We start from the raw sequence: 19,036 nt of genomic DNA on the forward strand, positions 1-19,036 counted from the left end.
CTATTTTGCCTCCGCAGCAAGAATGATAAGAAACGGGGCGCCGCAGTCAGAGTTTTTTAACGAAAAATACATTTTTTTTGGAAGGAAGAAACACAAGCCGAGCGGCAGGAGCGGGCGGGGGGCGGGGCGGGCTCGTGAGCGCACCAATCAGCGCCCGCCGCGCTGCTATAAAAGGGGCACCGCCGGGGTAGCGGCAGCCGCGCCGCGCAGCGTCGTCATGTCCGAGAGCGCTCCCGCTCCGGCTGCCGAGGCAGCGCCCGCCGTCCCGGTCCCTGCAGCGAAGGCTGCCGCCAAGAAGCCGAAGAAGGCGGCAGCCGGCTCTAAAGCCCGCAAGCCCGCGGGGCCCAGCGTCACCGAGCTCATCACCAAGGCCGTGTCCGCCTCCAAGGAGCGCAAGGGGCTCTCCCTCGCCGCGCTCAAGAAGGCGCTGGCTGCCGGCGGCTACGATGTGGAGAAGAACAACAGCCGCATCAAGCTGGGGCTCAAGAGCCTCGTCAGCAAAGGCACCCTGGTGCAGACCAAGGGCACCGGTGCCTCCGGTTCCTTTCGCCTCAGTAAGAAACCTGGAGAAGTGAAGGAAAAAGCTCCCAAGAAGAAAACAGCCGCAACCAAGCCCAAGAAGCCGGTGGCTAAGAAGCCCGTCGGCACCGCCAAGAAGCCCAAGAAGGCAGTGACAGCGAAGAAGAGCCCCAAGAAAGCCAAGAAGCCGGCAGCCAAGAAAGCAGCCAAGAGCCCCAAAAAGGCAACAAAGGCTGCCAAGCCCAAAAAAGTAGCGGCAGCAGCGAAGAGCCCAGCGAAGGTGAAGGCGGTAAAGCCGAAAACAGCAAAGCCGAAGGCAGCCAAGCCGAAAACAGCCAAGGCGAAGAAGGCAGCCCCTAAAAAGAAATAAGGTTCCCGGGGAAGAAAAGTCGTCTACCGCACTTAAAACCCAACGGCTCTTTTAAGAGCCACCCAAATTTTCTCGAAAAGCGCTGAAATAAGATTTGTTTCCAAATAGTTTTGGTATAGTGTGTTGCACATGAAACCCCACGAAGCGCGTGCCGTGATTGCACCCCGAGATGCGTTAATCGTTACCTTCCGACAAAACGTTCAATCCTGTGGATTGTGGATAGCTTCAGGGCAGCTTAAGTACTCAGCTACTTAAGGCTCTACCTTGGCCGTATGACCGGTGCTTAACCCTTTCTTTTCCGCAATGTGCTAGGCTACTGTAAAGGGGATAGAGGGTTTTCCCTAAGTGGAACAGATGGATTTATTAAATTCACAACATCACTAACAAAACAGTTTGTAAATTCAGTCATCGATATAAAATTATTTAAAAAGCACTACTGACATTCTCTAAATATTTTTCAAAATCGCTTAAAAGCAATTTAGCTCTTTAGTGATGCTGTAGATGGCTCTGAAAAGAGCCTTTGGGTTTCTGTTGCTCAGATTTTCCTGGGCGTTGCTCTTCTGCGCTTACTTGGCTTTGGCCTTGTGGCTGTCGGTCTTCTTGGGCAGCAGCACGGCCTGGATGTTGGGCAGCACGCCGCCCTGCGCGATCGTCACCTTGCCCAGCAGCTTGTTGAGCTCCTCGTCGTTGCGGATGGCGAGCTGCAGGTGGCGGGGGATGATGCGCGTCTTCTTGTTGTCGCGGGCCGCGTTGCCCGCCAGCTCCAGGATCTCGGCCGTCAGGTACTCGAGCACGGCCGCCAGGTAGACGGGCGCGCCGGCGCCCACCCGCTCGGCGTAGTTGCCCTTGCGCAGCAGGCGGTGCACGCGGCCCACGGGGAACTGCAGCCCGGCCCGCGACGAGCGCGACTTGGCCTTGGCCCGCGCCTTCCCGCCCTGCTTCCCGCGCCCGGACATGGCAGCCACTCAGCAAATCGCCGCTCGCTCCGCAGCCCCAAAAGCCTCCGTAAGTCCCAGACCGGCCCGCCCGGCGCTTTATATACAACCCGGGCGGAGCGGCAGCGCCTGCTCCGATTGGCTGCAAGAAAGGAATCCTTCGGCAGCCAATGGCAAGGCGAATTCACAGGGGGCCAATGGCAAAGCCGGCCGCGGGGCGAACCAATAGCGACGCGACGCTGGCAACAGCACCGCTATAAAAGCAGCTCCCGCCGCCTCTGCGCTGTCGTCGGTTCCTTGTTTGCGGTTTTCGTGTGTTGCGAGTCGGTCGCGTGTCCGCAGCCATGCCCGAGCCGGCCAAGTCCGCGCCCGCGCCCAAGAAGGGCTCCAAGAAGGCCGTCACCAAGACGCAGAAGAAGGGCGACAAGAAGCGCAAGAAGAGCCGCAAGGAGAGCTACTCCATCTACGTGTACAAGGTGCTCAAGCAGGTGCACCCCGACACGGGCATCTCCTCCAAGGCCATGGGCATCATGAACTCCTTTGTCAACGACATCTTCGAGCGCATCGCCGGCGAGGCCTCGCGCCTGGCGCACTACAACAAGCGCTCCACCATCACCTCGCGGGAGATCCAGACGGCCGTGCGGCTGCTGCTGCCTGGCGAACTGGCCAAGCACGCCGTCTCCGAGGGCACTAAGGCTGTCACCAAGTACACCAGCTCCAAGTAAAGAGCTGCTAGAAATACTGTAAAACCCAAAGGCTCTTTTAAGAGCCACCCACTTTTTCAAGAAAAGGGCTTTAATTTCTATGTTTCTGTTGTAATTTTACTTGTAGTGTTGTCTGATTTGCTTACTGATCAGTGTTCAATCCCAACGATTAAAACAGTTCAGTATTAACAGAAACTGCATCTATATCCTATTAGTGCTTTTTACACTTGTATCTTGACTGCTTTTTCTGGCAAGGTTTACCCTACCTATTGTGTGTAGGCTGCTTAAATTACCAGCTCTTGGTAAGGCACCCTGGCTGTGCCATCCACATCCTGCTTACTGTTGAAGTACGTTCTCTCCCCAGCTCAGGCTGTTTTCAGCCCCGGTCAGCCCCTTCTCCCTGTCTCATACCATGGACATGTTTTCAAAGACATATGTATGCCAATATAGCTTTTTTTGTTGTTCTATATTTCGTTGGTCTTTCCAATCTGGGGAAAAAAAAAACTATTAAATATATGCCTTAAATGATTAACAAAGCTGTTTGCTAGTATTTAGTTTTATTATTCTAAGGATCCTAATAATAGTTTGTTTAATGTCTTCAGAACAAAATTGCATTCATATAAAGCGATTTCTTAGGCCCTGCTGCCCCCTTACAGGGTTATTTGAAATTTCGGTCACTTTACGTTTTGCAGCGTCGGGCCCTCAGAAATATACGAAAAACTACAATTACCGATGGAAAAATTGTTTCCAAAGGATACTATACAAGTGGAACTTAAAAGACCTAGAAAGACATAGAGGACTGAAAAGTAAACTGACAGAAAACACAAGCGAGTAATCTGCAAATGAAAAAGTTGGTGGCTCTCACAAGAACCACAGCCTGGCAGCCACGCAGACCCAAAGGCTCTTTCAAGAGCCACTAAGTGCACAATGAAAAGACCTGTAGCGCTGCTTTGAAACAACCAGGGTTTTGTAATATTTTGTAGACTGTAATGTTTGACTTTTCAATGGTCCCAGACCTTTATTTTTTTTTAGTGTCTCATTTTACTGAGCATCCTGCATATAAACAATTCTCTTTTATAAACCACGTAAGGCTCTAAATTTTCTTCTTTGTAATTCATCTGCAGTCCTTTGCAAATACTGGAGGGTGTAAAAGGTGTTTTATGAGCACCGGATGGGGAAGGGAGACAAAACTGAAACGAGGAAATGTGAGGATAATATATTAGTTTAAAAGAGATAAGCAGAGAGCCTCAGACAGAGTAGAGGAATTTACACCCCTGTGACTGTGACTGTCTCGATACACCTTCAAGGAAGGAGATGGGGGTGGTTAGAGAAGAAAGCCAAAGAACTCGGCACTTTTAACCCTTTGTCTGTCAAGTAAAAGCTGCAGCGTCCTAAAACTGTTACTGTAGCACCCAGGACAATTACTTAGAAGGAGTTTATAAAAAGCTCTTTCTACAGATCGAGCAGTAGCTCTTAGAAAAGACTGTCCTTCTTTAACTATTATACTGACATTTGTCCACTTTTGACTTGTTTCTCCTTCCATACCCAATAATTGTGCAGCAATTTTAATGAGCGAATCAGCTCTTTTCGTTGTGCACGTAGGGGCTCTTAAAAGAGCCTTTGGGTCTGTGTGAGCTGCCTCTGTGCCTTGCCGGGGAAAGGCTGCGGCAGGAGACTCAGGCACGCTCTCCGCGGATGCGTCGGGCGAGCTGAATGTCCTTGGGCATGATGGTGACGCGCTTGGCGTGGATGGCGCAGAGGTTGGTGTCCTCGAAGAGCCCCACCAGGTAAGCCTCGCTGGCCTCCTGCAGCGCCATGACGGCCGAGCTCTGGAAGCGCAGGTCGGTCTTGAAGTCCTGCGCGATCTCGCGCACGAGGCGCTGGAAGGGCAGCTTGCGGATGAGCAGCTCGGTGGACTTCTGGTAGCGGCGGATCTCGCGCAGCGCCACCGTGCCGGGCCGGTAGCGGTGCGGCTTCTTGACGCCGCCCGTGGCCGGCGCGCTCTTGCGGGCCGCCTTGGTGGCCAGCTGCTTGCGGGGCGCCTTGCCGCCCGTCGACTTCCGCGCCGTCTGCTTCGTGCGCGCCATCGCTCCGCAAAAGCCGCCGCGCTCTCGCCCGACACACAAGCCACTGCAGCGACCGCGGCGCTGCCGCGCCCTTTATAGCCGCAGCGCCATGCCCATTGGCCGCCGCGCGAGACCGCCCGGCTGCCATTGGACCGTTCGCGCGAGCCCGGGAAAAGCTCGCGCCTCCCGCGCGGGGAGCCCGCCCCTTGCCCGCCCCTTGCCCGCCCCTTGCCCGCGGCCGCCGGCCCGGCCCGACCTCCCCGCGCCCGCCCCGGCGCCGCCGCTCGCTCTTTGCCGGCTCTCTGCAACGCTTTAGCGCCGGCTCCCGCCGCCACGAACGGTCGCTCGGAAGGCAGGCGGGTGGCGGCAACCACCGTAGGCCAGGACCGGAACAAGGCCTCGCCGCCCACGCACGCCTCGCGCCCGGCCTCTTGCAAACCCGCTCCCCCTCTCGCCCGCCCCCGGCGTGGGGACCGCTGGTCAAGCTGCCGTCGGCAACCGCCTTCTCCCCCGAGGGCTCGCTGTTTCTTCCCGCTCAGTAGCCGCGCTGGGTTCGGGGCCGCGGCAGAAGGACAGAAGGACAGAAGGACAGAAGGCGCGGGGGGCAGCCGACTGTTCGCGCCAGACGAACCTTTCCTGGCTGCTCCCCCGCCAGGCTTTAAGCCGCGGTTCGCTTGCGGCGAGCGCGCCCTGGGCAAGCGGGGAAGGGCCGCGAGCGCCACCAATCGCCGCCCCCTCGGGAGCCGCCCCCGGGCCGGCGGCGGGGAAGCGCCGCGCAGTCCTCACCCAGGTCCGACCGAGCCCGGCGGTCGCGCGGCTCCGGCTCTGCCCGACCGGCTCCAGCCCCTGCGGCGGCGGGATCGACGGGTCGCGGGGCGACGGGGCGATGGAGGGAGAAGCGGGCGACAGCCAGAGAAGAGCCAGGCGGGGTAGCCTGTGCTCGCCGCCACGGCCGGGGCTGCGCAGGTCGGGGACGACAGCGCCGAGAAGCGTTGCGCTTTGCTTCCCCTGGTCGCCCTCCCGCCCGTATATTGGTCTCAGAAGGGGAAGCGAGCGCCTCAATCCCGAGCTTTTTGCTCAAAAAATAAAGAACCTAAAAACAAGCTGACAGGGTCTGCTATAACCCCCTGAGCTTTTGCTGTCCCCGGTTCACACGGTATTTCGGTGGCACACCTCACGAGGAAGCAACACGCACCGGCTTTCCAGGATACATTTGTTTGTTTGGGGTTTAAGAGACCGAAACAGCGTTTGTTTATTATTTGACCCATCGCCCCCCAAACTACACCAAAGGAAAGGGGGCTCCCTCGGATTTTTTTAGCGAGTTGTGGAGGTTCTCTGCTCCGCTGAGGCAGATGCTACACAACACATTGTTTATTGCAAGCGAGATGCCACTTTCCTTACACTTTACATTGCTTCCACTGGCACTACTTTTTTCCTAGAAAAAAACTTGGGCTAGCATAGAACAAATGAGCACAGTATCAGCTCTTTTAATGAAAAGGTGGGTGGCTCTTAAAAGAGCCTTTGGGTCAAGGAAATCTGGCACAGGGAGGCTGCAGAGGCAGCTTACTTGGAGCTGGTGTACTTGGTGACAGCCTTGGTGCCCTCGGAGACGGCGTGCTTGGCCAGTTCGCCAGGCAGCAGCAGCCGCACGGCCGTCTGGATCTCCCGCGAGGTGATGGTGGAGCGCTTGTTGTAGTGCGCCAGGCGCGAGGCCTCGCCGGCGATGCGCTCGAAGATGTCGTTGACAAAGGAGTTCATGATGCCCATGGCCTTGGAGGAGATGCCCGTGTCGGGGTGCACCTGCTTGAGCACCTTGTACACGTAGATGGAGTAGCTCTCCTTGCGGCTCTTCTTGCGCTTCTTGTCGCCCTTCTTCTGCGTCTTGGTGACGGCCTTCTTGGAGCCCTTCTTGGGCGCGGGCGCGGACTTGGCCGGCTCGGGCATGGCTGCGGACACGCGACCGACTCGCAACACACGAAAACCGCAAACAAGGAACCGACGACAGCGCAGAGGCGGCGGGAGCTGCTTTTATAGCGGTGCTGTTGCCAGCGTCGCGTCGCTATTGGTTCGCCCCGTGGCCGGCTTTGCCATTGGCCCCCTGTGAATTCGCCTTGCCATTGGCTGCCGAAGGATTCCTTTCTTGCAGCCAATCGGAGCAGGCGCTGCCGCTCCGCCCGGGTTGTATATAAAGCGCCGGGCGGGCCGGTCTGGGACTTACGGAGGCTTTTGGGGCTGCGGAGCGAGCGGCGATTTGCTGAGTGGCTGCCATGTCCGGGCGCGGGAAGCAGGGCGGGAAGGCGCGGGCCAAGGCCAAGTCGCGCTCGTCGCGGGCCGGGCTGCAGTTCCCCGTGGGCCGCGTGCACCGCCTGCTGCGCAAGGGCAACTACGCCGAGCGGGTGGGCGCCGGCGCGCCCGTCTACCTGGCGGCCGTGCTCGAGTACCTGACGGCCGAGATCCTGGAGCTGGCGGGCAACGCGGCCCGCGACAACAAGAAGACGCGCATCATCCCCCGCCACCTGCAGCTCGCCATCCGCAACGACGAGGAGCTCAACAAGCTGCTGGGCAAGGTGACGATCGCGCAGGGCGGCGTGCTGCCCAACATCCAGGCCGTGCTGCTGCCCAAGAAGACCGACAGCCACAAGGCCAAAGCCAAGTAAGCGCAGAAGAGCAACGCCCAGGAAAATCTGAGCAACAGAAACCCAAAGGCTCTTTTCAGAGCCACCTACAAAGTCAGAAAAAGAGCCTGAATTTCACTGAAGTCTCAAAAACCCGCGGTGTATTTTAAAACTGATATAATCACACACCTCCAGTTAGTACGAGCCGCGGCCCCGTGCTCAAACCACTCCGGCTCCGGGGCGGGGCTGTCAGCGCTCTTAGGAAGCAGATCAGCCTTCCCGAGGCCGTACCCAATCCGTATGCCGTATCGGCATAAAGCCACCAACGCAGTGCTTCCCTCCCCCTTCTATGCAGGGGAAATTTGAGCGACTCTGAATCTTGCTGCTCCGTCTGGCCGTTACCGAAATGAAATGGCATTTGCACCAGCACACCACCATTCCCCAAAACATCTCCCTGCTGCCTCTTGCACAAAAGAGCATTTCAGCCCTTCTAAGAAAGCGTGGGTGGCTCTGAAAAGAGCCGTTGGGTTAAAGTGTGGAGAAAGACCTTTTCTTCCACAGGGGACTTACTTCTTGGGGGCTGCCTTCTTCGCTGCTTTTGGCTTCGCCACCTTCGGCTTTGCTGCCTTTGGCTTCACTGCCTTTGCCTCGGCAGGGCTCTTCACTGCTGCCCCCACGTTTTTGGGCTTGGCAGCCTTCGTCGCCTTTTTGGGGCTCTTGGCTGCTTTCTTGGCCGCGCTGGCCGCCGGCTTCTTGGCTTTCTTGGGGCTCTTTTTCACTGTCATCACCTTCTTGGGCTTCTTGGTGGCGCCGACAGGCTTCTTAGCCGCCGGCTTCTTGGGCTTGGCTGCGGTTGTTTTCTTCTTGGGAGCTTTTTCCTTCACTTCTCCAGGCTTTTCGCTGAGGCGGAAAGAGCCAGACGCACCTATACCTCTGGTCTGCACCAGGGTGCCTTTGCTGACGAGGCTCTTGAGCCCCAGCTTGATGCGGCTGTTGTTCTTCTCCACATCGTAGCCGCCGGCAGCCAGCGCCTTCTTGAGTGCGGCGAGGGAGAGCCCCTTGCGCTCCTTGGAGGCGGACACGGCCTTGATGATGAGCTCGGTGACGCTGGGCCCCGCGGGCTTGCGGGCTTTGGAGCTGGCCGCTGCTTTTTTCGGCTTCTTGGCGGCGGGGCCCGGGGCGGCGGAGGCGGGGGCGGTCTCGGACATGTCACCGACAGACCGAGCGGCGGCGGTGGCGGCGGCGGCCGCGCCCCTTTTATAGAGCGCGGCGGGCGCTGATTGGCTCCTGCCGCCCCGCCCCGCCCCGCGCTCCGATCACGGCTGTGTTTCTCGGGGTGAAAGGGAACGGCTCTTTATTCCTTCATCTGTCACATCTTTTCTACATCTGTGAGGCCGTGGAAGCGGCTATTTTCGCCTGTTGGTGTCTTCTCGAGAAAAAAGAGGCATCTGCGTGGCGAGGGGACAAGAAATCCCCAGTCCTGCCACTAAACGGACCTCGAGAGAGCGAAAGTTTTGTTTTTCTTTGTGAGTCAGGAGACTCTTTCTTAATCTTTAGAGGGTCCTTTTTACATTAGATAAGAAAGCAAACAGTTAGAATCTCATTCTTTAAAACAGAATGATTTCTAAGAAAGTGAGGTAGCACAAACACTCACAAGCTCTGCTGCTGCTTCTCCTACGGAAGTTGGTACCTCTGACGACTGTGAAGCACTCAGTTAGGGATATTTCTTTCCCATACTTCCAAACCTAAAGTTTCCAGACTTTCCACACTTCTATGCATGAAGTATTGCACAGCAGATACTTTATCCACCTCAGAATGGGCTACCTTCTCTGAAAGTCTTGGCTATTGTTAACATAGCAAAAGGCTCTCTAATATTAGTGGAATAATTTGGCACATGAAGACCAAAGATTAAAAGGTTTCTGTTGGACCACAGAGCTTCATGTAAGTCTTTGGCATATAGAAGCAAAACCACTCTAAATAAAGCACACAATTCTAAATCCGTAAAATCTGTTTGTATGATTCACTAACAGGTTTTCATGCTGCTAATCACACAATCCCTGGTGCAGTGATACCATGGCTGGGCAGGGCTATAGGGAGCTTGAGATTGGCCCTATTTCTGTATTGCAGAGGCAGGGGCTGATGGACCCAGGGGAGCTAGAATGGGGTCCTGGAACCTGGACAGGGTTGGGGGAGCCCAAGAGGTGCTGGGCAGGGACAGATAGGGCTGGTGGTGCCCTGACAGGCTGGTGCCTGCCCCTCTTTGGTGTAGCAGGGACTATAAAAGGCTCTCAAGGTTCTGCTTTGGCATCTCTCTAGATCCAGATAATACAGAGTAATTCTGTCCAAGGTGCATGCAAATGTTTGATTACAGTCCTAGTAGACAGAGACATAGATTTCAGTTGTAACAAAACTCTATTGCCACTTGCACTTGTCATTGACATTGGATGTAGTCACCAGGTTTAGGTTCAGTATAGCTGGAAACAACATCTCCTGCCCCTCAGTTTAGTGACTCCCAACTCTTTTGTCATCAAACACATAAAAATGTGGGAATGGCTTGGCTGCCCTTTTATGGGGCCCACAGTGGCTGGCTGGATCTGGAACACCCTTTCACCTTCATTTCATTGACCCTCACAGGGAAACATCTCAAGAGATTTTGGACTAGCAGCAGCCAGCTTCAGTTGCCAAAATGTCCTTCTAGATACCAGCGTTTCCAACCCCTCCAACACAGTCACAAGATCCAAAAAGGGAAAGCAGAAAGAGCTGTTTGTTTCATCTTTCATCTCCTCTCTGGAGAAAATCTTTACCCCTAGTTTTGGTCTGGGTGACAATGTTCAAGTCTACCTGGTGGGAACTCCCATCTTTTCCCATCCCACTCTGAACCATGACACTCACATCACCAGGATGCCTTAGGCAATTTTATTTCCTCCAAGGCAGCTGGTCTTAAACTTCTGGCTGGCATGCAGCCCTTGGTGTTCACCTGCTCCCCATTGGTGCCCACCTTGGTCAAGCAGAGAATAACTGCCTTTACATGCTAGCTTTCTATGATTAATCTAGACACTTAAGAGCTGCCTTTCAGACCTGTTTTACCTCTTGCATTCTCTGACACAGGATCTGGGGGAAAGGCTTGCAGAAGAGCACTCACTGCATTTAAGCACCTCTGCAGCCCTCATGGAAAGATCCTGCATCACTATTTTTGTTCCTCCTTTACTAACCAAGAGCTTGACTCTTCTCACTTCTCTTCTTCCATCATCAGTGACCCACAATGCCCAAATACAATCTGCAACCCTCCACTTTTGCAGAGAAGCCAGGAAAATGAGCTACCACCTCATAAAAACAGGAGCTCACAGTGCCTCAGCACAGGTGGACAAACATCCTTGAGGGAGAAGAGATTGGTCCTTCTCCTCTCTCTGTGTTTCTGGAGGGCAGGGATTGAACATGATGTTCCCTGCACTTTTCCTAGAGCACGCTGGGATGCAGAGTCTGCAAAGGAAAGGAGGAATTTGGCAGAGATGTCCAGCAGCTGATACAGCCCTGAGCTAAGAGCAAAAATAGCTGCTGGTATCACTGCACCCATGAAAACAGGGGAAATGCATGAAGCTGGGCAAGCAGGCATGTTCAGAGAAGAGCTAGTGCGTTGTTTTGTCATCTTATTTTTCAGCATATATAAGGTGTGTTATGTAAAGTGCTTAGTTTGGGGAACCCTGAATACATCCATGTCTCCTGTTCCTTTTCCACTAGACTCCTCTGCTAGTTTTCAACTGATTAACAGATTCTAAGAGGTTTTTAAAAATTACCTGCATGAAGCAATATTCTTTCCTTATTGTTTGCATCTATTCAAATAAGAATTCCTATGACAGCTGTCCCATCACTTCCATATTTATAAAAAAAAAAAAAAATTTGTCCCAGAGGCCTTACAAGAGAAGGATTCCTGTTGGCCTACTGAAACCTTTTCCAAGAAACATAAAGAAAAGAATGCTATGGCATTGAAGGCTGATTTAGTATTCATCACATCAAGTTTTTTAGAGTCAGAAGTATGATATACCATTAAAAATGGAAAGTTTAACCCACCAGTCCTGAAAAGATCCAGAACAAGGGAATTTAAAACTATAGCCTGGTCAGTAGTACACAAGCTGTGCTAGCTCACAGGTAGCCTCAAGGAGCAAGCATTCATCTGAAACTAAGTCCACCTCTATGCACCATTTGTTTCTGCCCATGAGGCAATGAGCAGACCACCAGATTCCTCCCTACCTCTGTTTCCGTGCATATCAGGTGACAACAGCTACCTCCAAAGCTCATTGAAATTGCTGCAGAACAGCAAGAGATTGTGAGTTGTCTGTAGTTTCATGTTGATAATCAGAGGCCCTGGATCCAAACTGATGTAATTTTTGAGTATACATCAGGAAATGTGTCAGCCTCCATATGCTTCCTGAAATATAAAAAGTGGAGAGAAGTAGGCAGCCTGATTACCAATGCCCACTTGCAATCTACTCTGCTAAAGAGGAAAAGACTCCTACTGAGGAAGAGATTTTAGGGAAAGAGACTACTATTTTCTAGCCTCCTTCATTACTCACTGTGAGAAGACCCATCTACAGAATGGCTGAAGAAGGAAGTGTTTCAGGTGCAATGTTTGGCCTGTACTGTGGCTAAAAGAAGAAGGATGCTGATCTCCAGACATCACTCTAAAGAGGCACGGTTTTGCTTTATGAGTGAGATGACGGAAATCACTGAGAATATGACTGGCCAAAGCACTGGTGCAGTTGTTTGTTTAGAGAAGCTTTTGTCTCAGTGAATATCAACACAAATGCAATGTGAGGGTGATGTCCACTACGTATCATCTTAATCCATGCTTTCTCTTACAGCTTGGGGTGGGGTGAATAATTAAAATAGATAATTTGCAATCTTGATCTATAAATCACATCACTCCAATTGGAGCCTTTTAGTTACTATTTGTGGTCCTAGGCCTCATTGAAGCTGAGAAGCATTGCAGTAAGTTAACATGAGAGGCAGCAGAGCTACAAAACAACCTGAAAAAAGCTATCCTAATAGCTATATTAAACATGTAGTCCTGTGTAGCTTGTAAGGAGGTAAAGAGGAGATTGCCTTCCATACAAGTACCTCTTCTGCATAGACTGTGATCCCTCTGTGTGCATGAGTCAGAAGAGTGGTCATTGGTAATCTAATTCTTCCCTGGTGCAATTTAGGATTTCCCTTTCCTCAGAGCTCCAAATGTCATGAAGATCAAAGGAAATGCTGTAGTTAAGATGTTATTTTACTGTCTTCCTTGAAAATACTTCTTTTTTTGTTTCATCTTAAGCAATTTCCATCTGTCTGCAAAGCATCTTCTCAGAGTGAGAAACAAAGTAGAAGGTACAATTTCTTCTGTGTTGCCCTCAGTGACAACAGGGTTTATTTTGACTCCATTTAACCTGGGGAGATACAAACAGCTTTAATGTTTTCTATAAAATTAGTCCTAGGCCCAGGTCAGCTAGACCCAATAGCCAGGACTCTCTTTACTGCTTATATCTGGGATAGGTTAGAGAAAAACGAAAACAAAAACAAACTTATAAGGAAATACTTTTTTTTTTCCCTTTTTTTTTTTTTTTCTTCTTTCGTTTTGGAGTGGGCTGGTTTTTGGGTTTTTTTTATTACTGGACTGGTAAAAAGAGGCATTACCTGCTCTTTTTAAGGGCTGCATTTGATCAATGCTACCAGAAGAGTTTACTACACTCCCAAGCCTTTGTACCTCCAAATATCATGCAATTTTTAGAAAGTACTTTTTTAAAACTGCATGTGTTTGCAAACCACAGGTCACATAGCCATGCCCTGCCCTTATGGCTTCTGCCAGTCATGCAGGGAGTATCTGCAGGTGCAGGGAAGCACATTCTCTCACAAGTTTCCCTTCCTCCCTTCCATGTCCTGATCATTTGTTCATGAGGGTGTAGGAAGTAGGCTGAATCCACCCAGGCCAAGAGCATCTGCTGACATCCCTTCAGGGACACCGGGCAGCCAAGCACTCAGGCACAGCTCACATCCAAACATGGAGCATGGGAGAAACACTGAGCTCCTGTCCTCATCATGTCCTCGCTCTGCAGCTGGCCAGCTTCCCCTCTTCTGGAAGCACAGGTTTCCAGACCCCTGGGAGTGGGGACTTGCTCTTGCCAGATCTCCCATTAACAGATTTAGTACTGTGAAGATGACCTTAACTCCCTGATGAAACTATCACTCCTTCTTTACAAATTTCCTTTCAAAGAATTTTATATTACTGACAGCTCTTCTTTCTGAACAGATCCGGACAATGTGTAAAAAATAAGTCCTGGAGCCCTCACACCAGGCTGGGCCTTAATGTTAATGCTAAAAAAGGTACAAAAATATCTATCTGCCTTCAGTAAGGAAGCATTTCCCTTTCTCCCTCTGTCTAAGCACACTAGCAATAAGTCAAAATGTTTCTGATTATACTTCCCAGCCCTGGTGGTTACCAAGAGGAATCACTTTGCAGCCATCATATTTTAAGAATGGAAGACCTGACCTGAAAATAAAAGTCCTGCCTTGACAAAAATAGTAACAATTTGAATTTGATTTGATTTGGTTTTTGGTTTTTTTTCAGTTCAGATTCAGCCATTTAAAACTGAATCTTAGTCTCCCTAGGCTTAGAAGAAACCATTAGAACTGTGATGCAGTGATGTTATCCATAACATTCTTTCTTTGCATTCCCAAGTGCAGCTTTGTAAGCCCCTATATGTCTGGCTTGTACATGTGCTCTGCTAATACTGAGAATGTGACTGACAACTTGTCACTCACAAGAATGAGGGGGGATCACCTTCTGCACAACTCTCAGTGCAGCACTGCCAAACCCAAGGACTTTCCTTTCCCTGACGCCAAACAGCTGTCATAAAGGTAACTCTGTGAAAGGAGTACTTTAGCTGAAAACAGGCAAGAGAAGATACTTCTTTATACCATGAGTAACTGTGAACTTCTGGTCTTTCTGTCCCAGGAGACAGTGGAGGAAGCTGATGTCAGCAGGGTCAAAAGGGACCAGAAAAATCCATGGGCAAGAAGGGCCCATTATCGAAGGGGACAGGCAGGGATGTACCACTGCCACCCACAGTCTTCCATAACAGCATCTCCTGCTAGCATTGCTGGACAGCAAGGGCTTGTTTAAGGGACCATCTCTGGCCCAGAGCAGCCCAAGTTTCAGTGGGACAGGATACTTGAAACTGGAACATAAACCTAACAAACCTGTGGGACATTGAACAAGGCAGGAGAGGAAAAAGAACTGCTGTCTCTAACAAGTCATGTGTTATAGAGCAGGTGCATGGAAGAGATGGACTGAACTAGCCTTTTAGGATGGCTGTTTCTTCTCCTGGCTCTAGAGGGCACTTCAGAATGTTAATAAACTGTGTGTGAACCTCTAAAGAGGGCTGAAATTAAGTGAGATGCATCCTCATCTGAAGTTCAAGGCAACAGTTTTTAACTTTTCCTGGGCTTCTTTAAGCCCTTGTGTGTCTACCATGATTCTACAGTGCCAGATGGGAGGGTTAATCAATGTAATGAATTTTGTAATTTTATTTCCATCACAATGCATTTTTTATTTGGAATATTTCCTGCCAACATTAATCCTGAAAGATTAACAATATGAAAGTAAGAATAATTAAAAAGTAAACAAACAACAACAACAGAACAGCAAACCACACACACACAAAACCAGGTCTTGCAAGTGTGTTAAAAAACTCAGAGGAGACCTGAAATATTTAAAGGACTCCAGGATTTGATCTTTCATCACAGCCCAAACCTTTCAACCTTTTGTTGACCTTCCCTCAAATGTAGTACCAGTTTCTGTACATACTGTGGCTAAACTGTCTTATGGGGAAGGAATGGAATGATGACAAGTGACTGTGACTATTCCAGGATAAGTCAAACCCCATTCATGAAATCTGTGGGATTTGAGTTGAATATTCCCAACACAAAGTCAGCATCATGGTAAAACTGGTATGGAATGAACATGCAGACCTGCAATGCAGCCATCATCTATCCAAATCACTCCATCTCCAACACCTAAACTTGATTACAAGTTCTCTTATCTAAGTTATTTTTGCATTTACAAAGGCCTATCTATTGTTATGGATGTTAGGTATCCCTTTGGTCAAAAGCTGCAAATGATGTACAGTAGAACAGTTCATTAATTCAAAGAAGCAAGAGAAGAATTAAAAGTAAAAGCTCAAATTCTAATTCAAACTCTAATTCAAATTCTAATTCTGATTTTTCTTTCATATATTTAAAAATAACTACTACAGCTCATTAAAATAGTAAAAGAAGTTAAGTTTTCTTTACAAAATTTATCTCAGACAATGTCAGTGCACTGAGATCCCATATCATCTCATTATTTTTTTTTTTTACATTTTTGGTTCACTATCAGAGCAGATGCTTTTTTAGCAGATTTGAAATAGCATCACCCAGCCACTGCCCAGGTAGCTGGCAGGGAAACACATGGGAATGTGGGGTGAAGCCAGTCACTGCAGCTTTCTAGCCTTGGCCAGTGACAGGTGTAGAGATAGGATCAGGAATTTTCCACTGTGCAAATATCAGATGATGCCAAATCCAATTTTCTTGGAAAAGGTACATTTTTCTAGCCCTTCCCTCCACCACAGCTGATTAGTGAATTGTTGATTGGTACCTTCAAGTTTAGAGTTTTTCTAGGTGACCCCAAAGCTGACACTTGTTACCTCACCAAGAGCCATATCAAAGCAACTGAGAACAAGAACTCAGAAGAAAGAGATAGCAAGAATGTCTCTGTTAGAGATCAGTAACCTGAACAGCAACCTGCCACTTGTAATAGGCAAATAGAAGAGCCAGGTAAAAACTTGGTCCTGTGCTGCCTGATGGAAACACAGACACTCTCGTTTCCTAGCTAATAAATACTGTATCTATCCAGTAACCTCTTATCCCATGGCTTCCAAGACCAGTTTTGGGGATTTACACCTGAGTGTTTCCAGCCCATTTGTTTTCTCGGTGAAGACATGTTTTTGGTGGCATGCTTCCCAGCTGAGCTGCTTTTCTTTCCCGTTCAAACCAGGGTCCTGTGGGCACTGCCCAGATCCACCAGTACAAGACACAGAAGTGCCACCAAAGGCTCCCTCACCAGCAGCTCATCCTCCTGCGCCAGAGGACATCAACACTCCCTGGCAGGAGGAAGACTGCAGACCTGTATATGAAACCAGTTTGGCTAAACACTGCAAGATTCAAACTTGGCAAAGGGGAATAAGAAACCATAGACACGGGTGGTTCGTGTTCATTTGCAGGACACAGGGATCATTCTAGCCTGGCTCCCTACAGAAATGAGGGTTACAGAGCAGGGCTGTTGGTAGCTTTGTCAAGCAGTATCTTTTGAGCTTCCTAGGCAATCTCAGCCAGAATTTAACAAAGCAGCCAAAGTTTTAAAGGCACTTACTTCTTATGAGTTTTGTGACTATAAATAGTTTAGTAGGTGAGAAAAATCCAGGTTTTTTCTTTCAAGAGAAATGTTGCAATGTGAACTCCAGGCATCAAGAAGTCCACAGGAAAGAATTCACAAGAAACCAGGTTACCTAATTTCTACTTTTCACCAGCCTACTAAGTTTCTTTGCAATTCTGAAAATATGGTAATGATTCTCTATTTTCTGTAGTCCTTGAGGGAATGGGTAGTCAGACTTGCTTATTGTTATGCTGTTGCTGCCACTGCTAAGACACTGAACAGAGAAAAGTCCTCTAGCAGCACTGGTCTCAGCAGAACCTGCGTATGGCTGCTCTGACTTATTGGTCAGCTGTGCCACAGGCAAGGCTGGAGGCATATGGGCTAAGTGGGAAGTTTTGCATCAGAGAAAGTAAGTCTTATGCCATATAGCCTGCACTGAAACATATAATTAAAAGTGACAAATGGCAGCATAAGCTGGTCTGTTTAAGTCCATTGCAGAAGTTCAGTCTCCGTGTCCAAATAAATACTCGATCTCTGCAAACACTGCTGGCAGTGTTTTGACAAGGCAATTTAGGATGGTATTTTTGTTACATGAATGCTTGCTCACAAAGCAGGCACAGTCAATGCACTTGACTAATTTTCTACTTTAATGGAACTAACAAGAGGTGTTCCCATCCCACAGGTTTTTTTGTTCCCCTCACCGTGCTCTGCTCTTTGCAGCTTTCTTCAAACAAGTCCCACACACACCAATGACCAGACCCCAGAGCAGCCTGTCTCATTCTGGAATGCTTTCAAAAAATTAATTTGGATCAATTGGTAAGGTTACTAAAAGCTGAGGCAGCCCTTTTAGTTCCAGTTTGCTTGCTTTGTTTAAGTTCAGGCCTATTCAAATTTCCACTGAATCTGAATTAATATATTGCTATGAAGAGTTAAAATTTGTCTTTGTTTCATTTGAAAAATAAAATAAAATAAAATAAAAAGACAGCTTTTAGCTCCAGGATGCAGCAGTTAAGGTTGAAAGCATCAAAAATTACAAAAATCCCCTGTTAAAAAGATGGTATTTAAATGTAAATTGACTCAAATTTTCTCAATTATTTGATCAAAACAATGTTAATAAAAGAAGTGTATATTTGAAACTCCAGCTTCAAACGTTTCACATTTGCATTCAAATGTTACATTGCAGTTGCTCCAAACAGCTTCAGATCAAACACTTCTGCAATATATCCCTTCTGCTGGAGAGAAAAAGAGCATAAAGACCAGTCCTTTCTGCCAAAATCCACTGAAAGGAAAAGAGCTGAGGCAATAAAACATCCTTCCTTCCCTTTTCTGGTCACCTGCTCCCACAAAATATCCTCGTGCATTTCAAGAGGATGTGGCTAGATGGGAAAGGGTGGAGCAGAGGTACAAATTTTGGCCAGAGTTGTGAACCACCTGCTGTGCCCCTTCCACCATCAAGTCCAAGTGCTTCACAGGTCAAGAACAAAGCATCAGCAGAGGGTCTGGGTGACAGTGTACAGCAGGCAGGATGGTGAGGCTTCTACCAGCTTGCAGGACCGTGCAGTGAAGGTCAGACCTACCTTCTCAAGACCACTAGTCTTGAGATCCCTGATAAGCTAAGATTCACTCCAAGCAGGCCCCTGGGACCTACCGGTGACCCAGCACATGTGCTCACACCTAGGCAAGTGCACAAATGGCACTAAAAGCCTTTCAGTCCTTGGGAGGTGCTCACAGAAGATGCTTCTTTCCCGTCCTGCTCCCATTCCCATCTGCTCACCTTTGCTGGAGCAGGTCTCTTTAATTATCAGTGGGAGAGAAGACCAGCACTGTCACCAAAGGATTGTTTATGAGTGTCAGCAGGCACGAGAACAGATCACAAAACATTGTAGTAGGGCAACTCCCTAGGAAATAAAGTTTCTTATTATAATGCATGTTTCTTTTTTAAAATGAAGTTGATATGCGTAGCTCCTCATGTGAAATCCTTTCTTTCTGGGTATGCACCTCATTGTAGGGGTGGATTATGGGTAAACATTCTCTTTAGATGGTGAAGAAGCCCAGGATGATTCCTGTGATAAACCATACTAGGCTGAGACCAACATCTTGTCTTGAGTGAGGTGCAGATCTTTCAGTGGGCAGAAAACTCTGTGAGGGAATACTCTCAAAAAATGAATTGTCTCTTCTGCACTCTAATCAGGTCCTTGCCCACACACTGAGCATCATAGCAGTTTCTGGCAAAATTTTGCAGCTGAGTATATTGAAAAAGGAGCACTGGGAAAGGAATGAGAGGATCCAAAACTGTCATCATCTTAGGCTCATTTTTTCCTTTTTTTCATTATTTCATTTTTACCAAAACTCACTGTCCTAACAAGGACATATCTGAAG

The 19,036-nt window shown here is 49.3% G+C and overlaps 6 protein-coding genes across 6 annotated transcripts; 3 read left to right on the forward strand and 3 right to left on the reverse strand.

Moving 5' to 3' along the window:
- Positions 1-203: 203 nt before the first annotated feature.
- On the forward strand, positions 204-1,367 carry LOC127469660 (histone H1.10-like). The gene has a single exon (XM_051784303.1). It carries the CDS (start codon positions 218-220, stop codon positions 887-889), a length of 672 nt encoding a protein of 223 aa, XP_051640263.1. The 5' UTR covers positions 204-217; the 3' UTR covers positions 890-1,367.
- Positions 1,368-1,411: 44 nt separating this feature from the next.
- Positions 1,412-1,909, reverse strand: LOC127469681 (histone H2A-IV). Its single transcript, XM_051784329.1, has one exon. It carries the CDS (start codon positions 1,843-1,845, stop codon positions 1,456-1,458), a length of 390 nt encoding a protein of 129 aa, XP_051640289.1. The 5' UTR covers positions 1,846-1,909; the 3' UTR covers positions 1,412-1,455.
- A 180-nt stretch (positions 1,910-2,089) lies between these two features.
- On the forward strand, positions 2,090-2,549 carry LOC127469692 (histone H2B 1/2/3/4/6). The gene has a single exon (XM_051784341.1). The coding sequence runs from the start codon at positions 2,169-2,171 to the stop codon at positions 2,547-2,549; it is 381 nt and encodes a 126-aa protein (XP_051640301.1). The 5' UTR covers positions 2,090-2,168.
- A 3,482-nt stretch (positions 2,550-6,031) lies between these two features.
- On the reverse strand, positions 6,032-6,647 carry LOC127469691 (histone H2B 1/2/3/4/6). The gene has a single exon (XM_051784340.1). The coding sequence runs from the start codon at positions 6,536-6,538 to the stop codon at positions 6,158-6,160; it is 381 nt and encodes a 126-aa protein (XP_051640300.1). The 5' UTR covers positions 6,539-6,647; the 3' UTR covers positions 6,032-6,157.
- A 153-nt stretch (positions 6,648-6,800) lies between these two features.
- On the forward strand, positions 6,801-7,288 carry LOC127469682 (histone H2A-IV). Its single transcript, XM_051784330.1, has one exon. The coding sequence runs from the start codon at positions 6,862-6,864 to the stop codon at positions 7,249-7,251; it is 390 nt and encodes a 129-aa protein (XP_051640290.1). The 5' UTR covers positions 6,801-6,861; the 3' UTR covers positions 7,252-7,288.
- Positions 7,211-8,463, reverse strand: LOC127469665 (histone H1.11L-like). Its single transcript, XM_051784310.1, has 2 exons — positions 7,780-8,463; positions 7,211-7,316 (listed from the first exon to the last, which is right to left on the reverse strand). Exons 1-2 carry the CDS (start codon positions 8,415-8,417, stop codon positions 7,307-7,309), a joined length of 648 nt encoding a protein of 215 aa, XP_051640270.1. The 5' UTR covers positions 8,418-8,463; the 3' UTR covers positions 7,211-7,306.
- Positions 8,464-19,036: the final 10,573 nt, after the last annotated feature.

This window comes from Manacus candei, unplaced genomic scaffold, assembly GCF_025592945.1.
Source record: "Manacus candei isolate 608988 ecotype Guabito, Panama unplaced genomic scaffold, ASM2559294v1 h1tg000018l, whole genome shotgun sequence".
NCBI lineage: Eukaryota > Metazoa > Chordata > Aves > Passeriformes > Pipridae > Manacus > Manacus candei.

Bases quoted from the DNA above. Each gene is read 5' to 3' on its own strand.
- LOC127469660 (XM_051784303.1), top strand. From the start codon at position 218: ATGTCCGAGAGCGCTCCCGCTCCGGCTGCCGAGGCAGCGCCCGCCGTC.
- LOC127469681 (XM_051784329.1), bottom strand. From the start codon at position 1,845: ATGTCCGGGCGCGGGAAGCAGGGCGGGAAGGCGCGGGCCAAGGCCAAG.
- LOC127469692 (XM_051784341.1), top strand. From the start codon at position 2,169: ATGCCCGAGCCGGCCAAGTCCGCGCCCGCGCCCAAGAAGGGCTCCAAG.
- LOC127469691 (XM_051784340.1), bottom strand. From the start codon at position 6,538: ATGCCCGAGCCGGCCAAGTCCGCGCCCGCGCCCAAGAAGGGCTCCAAG.
- LOC127469682 (XM_051784330.1), top strand. From the start codon at position 6,862: ATGTCCGGGCGCGGGAAGCAGGGCGGGAAGGCGCGGGCCAAGGCCAAG.
- LOC127469665 (XM_051784310.1), bottom strand. From the start codon at position 8,417: ATGTCCGAGACCGCCCCCGCCTCCGCCGCCCCGGGCCCCGCCGCCAAG.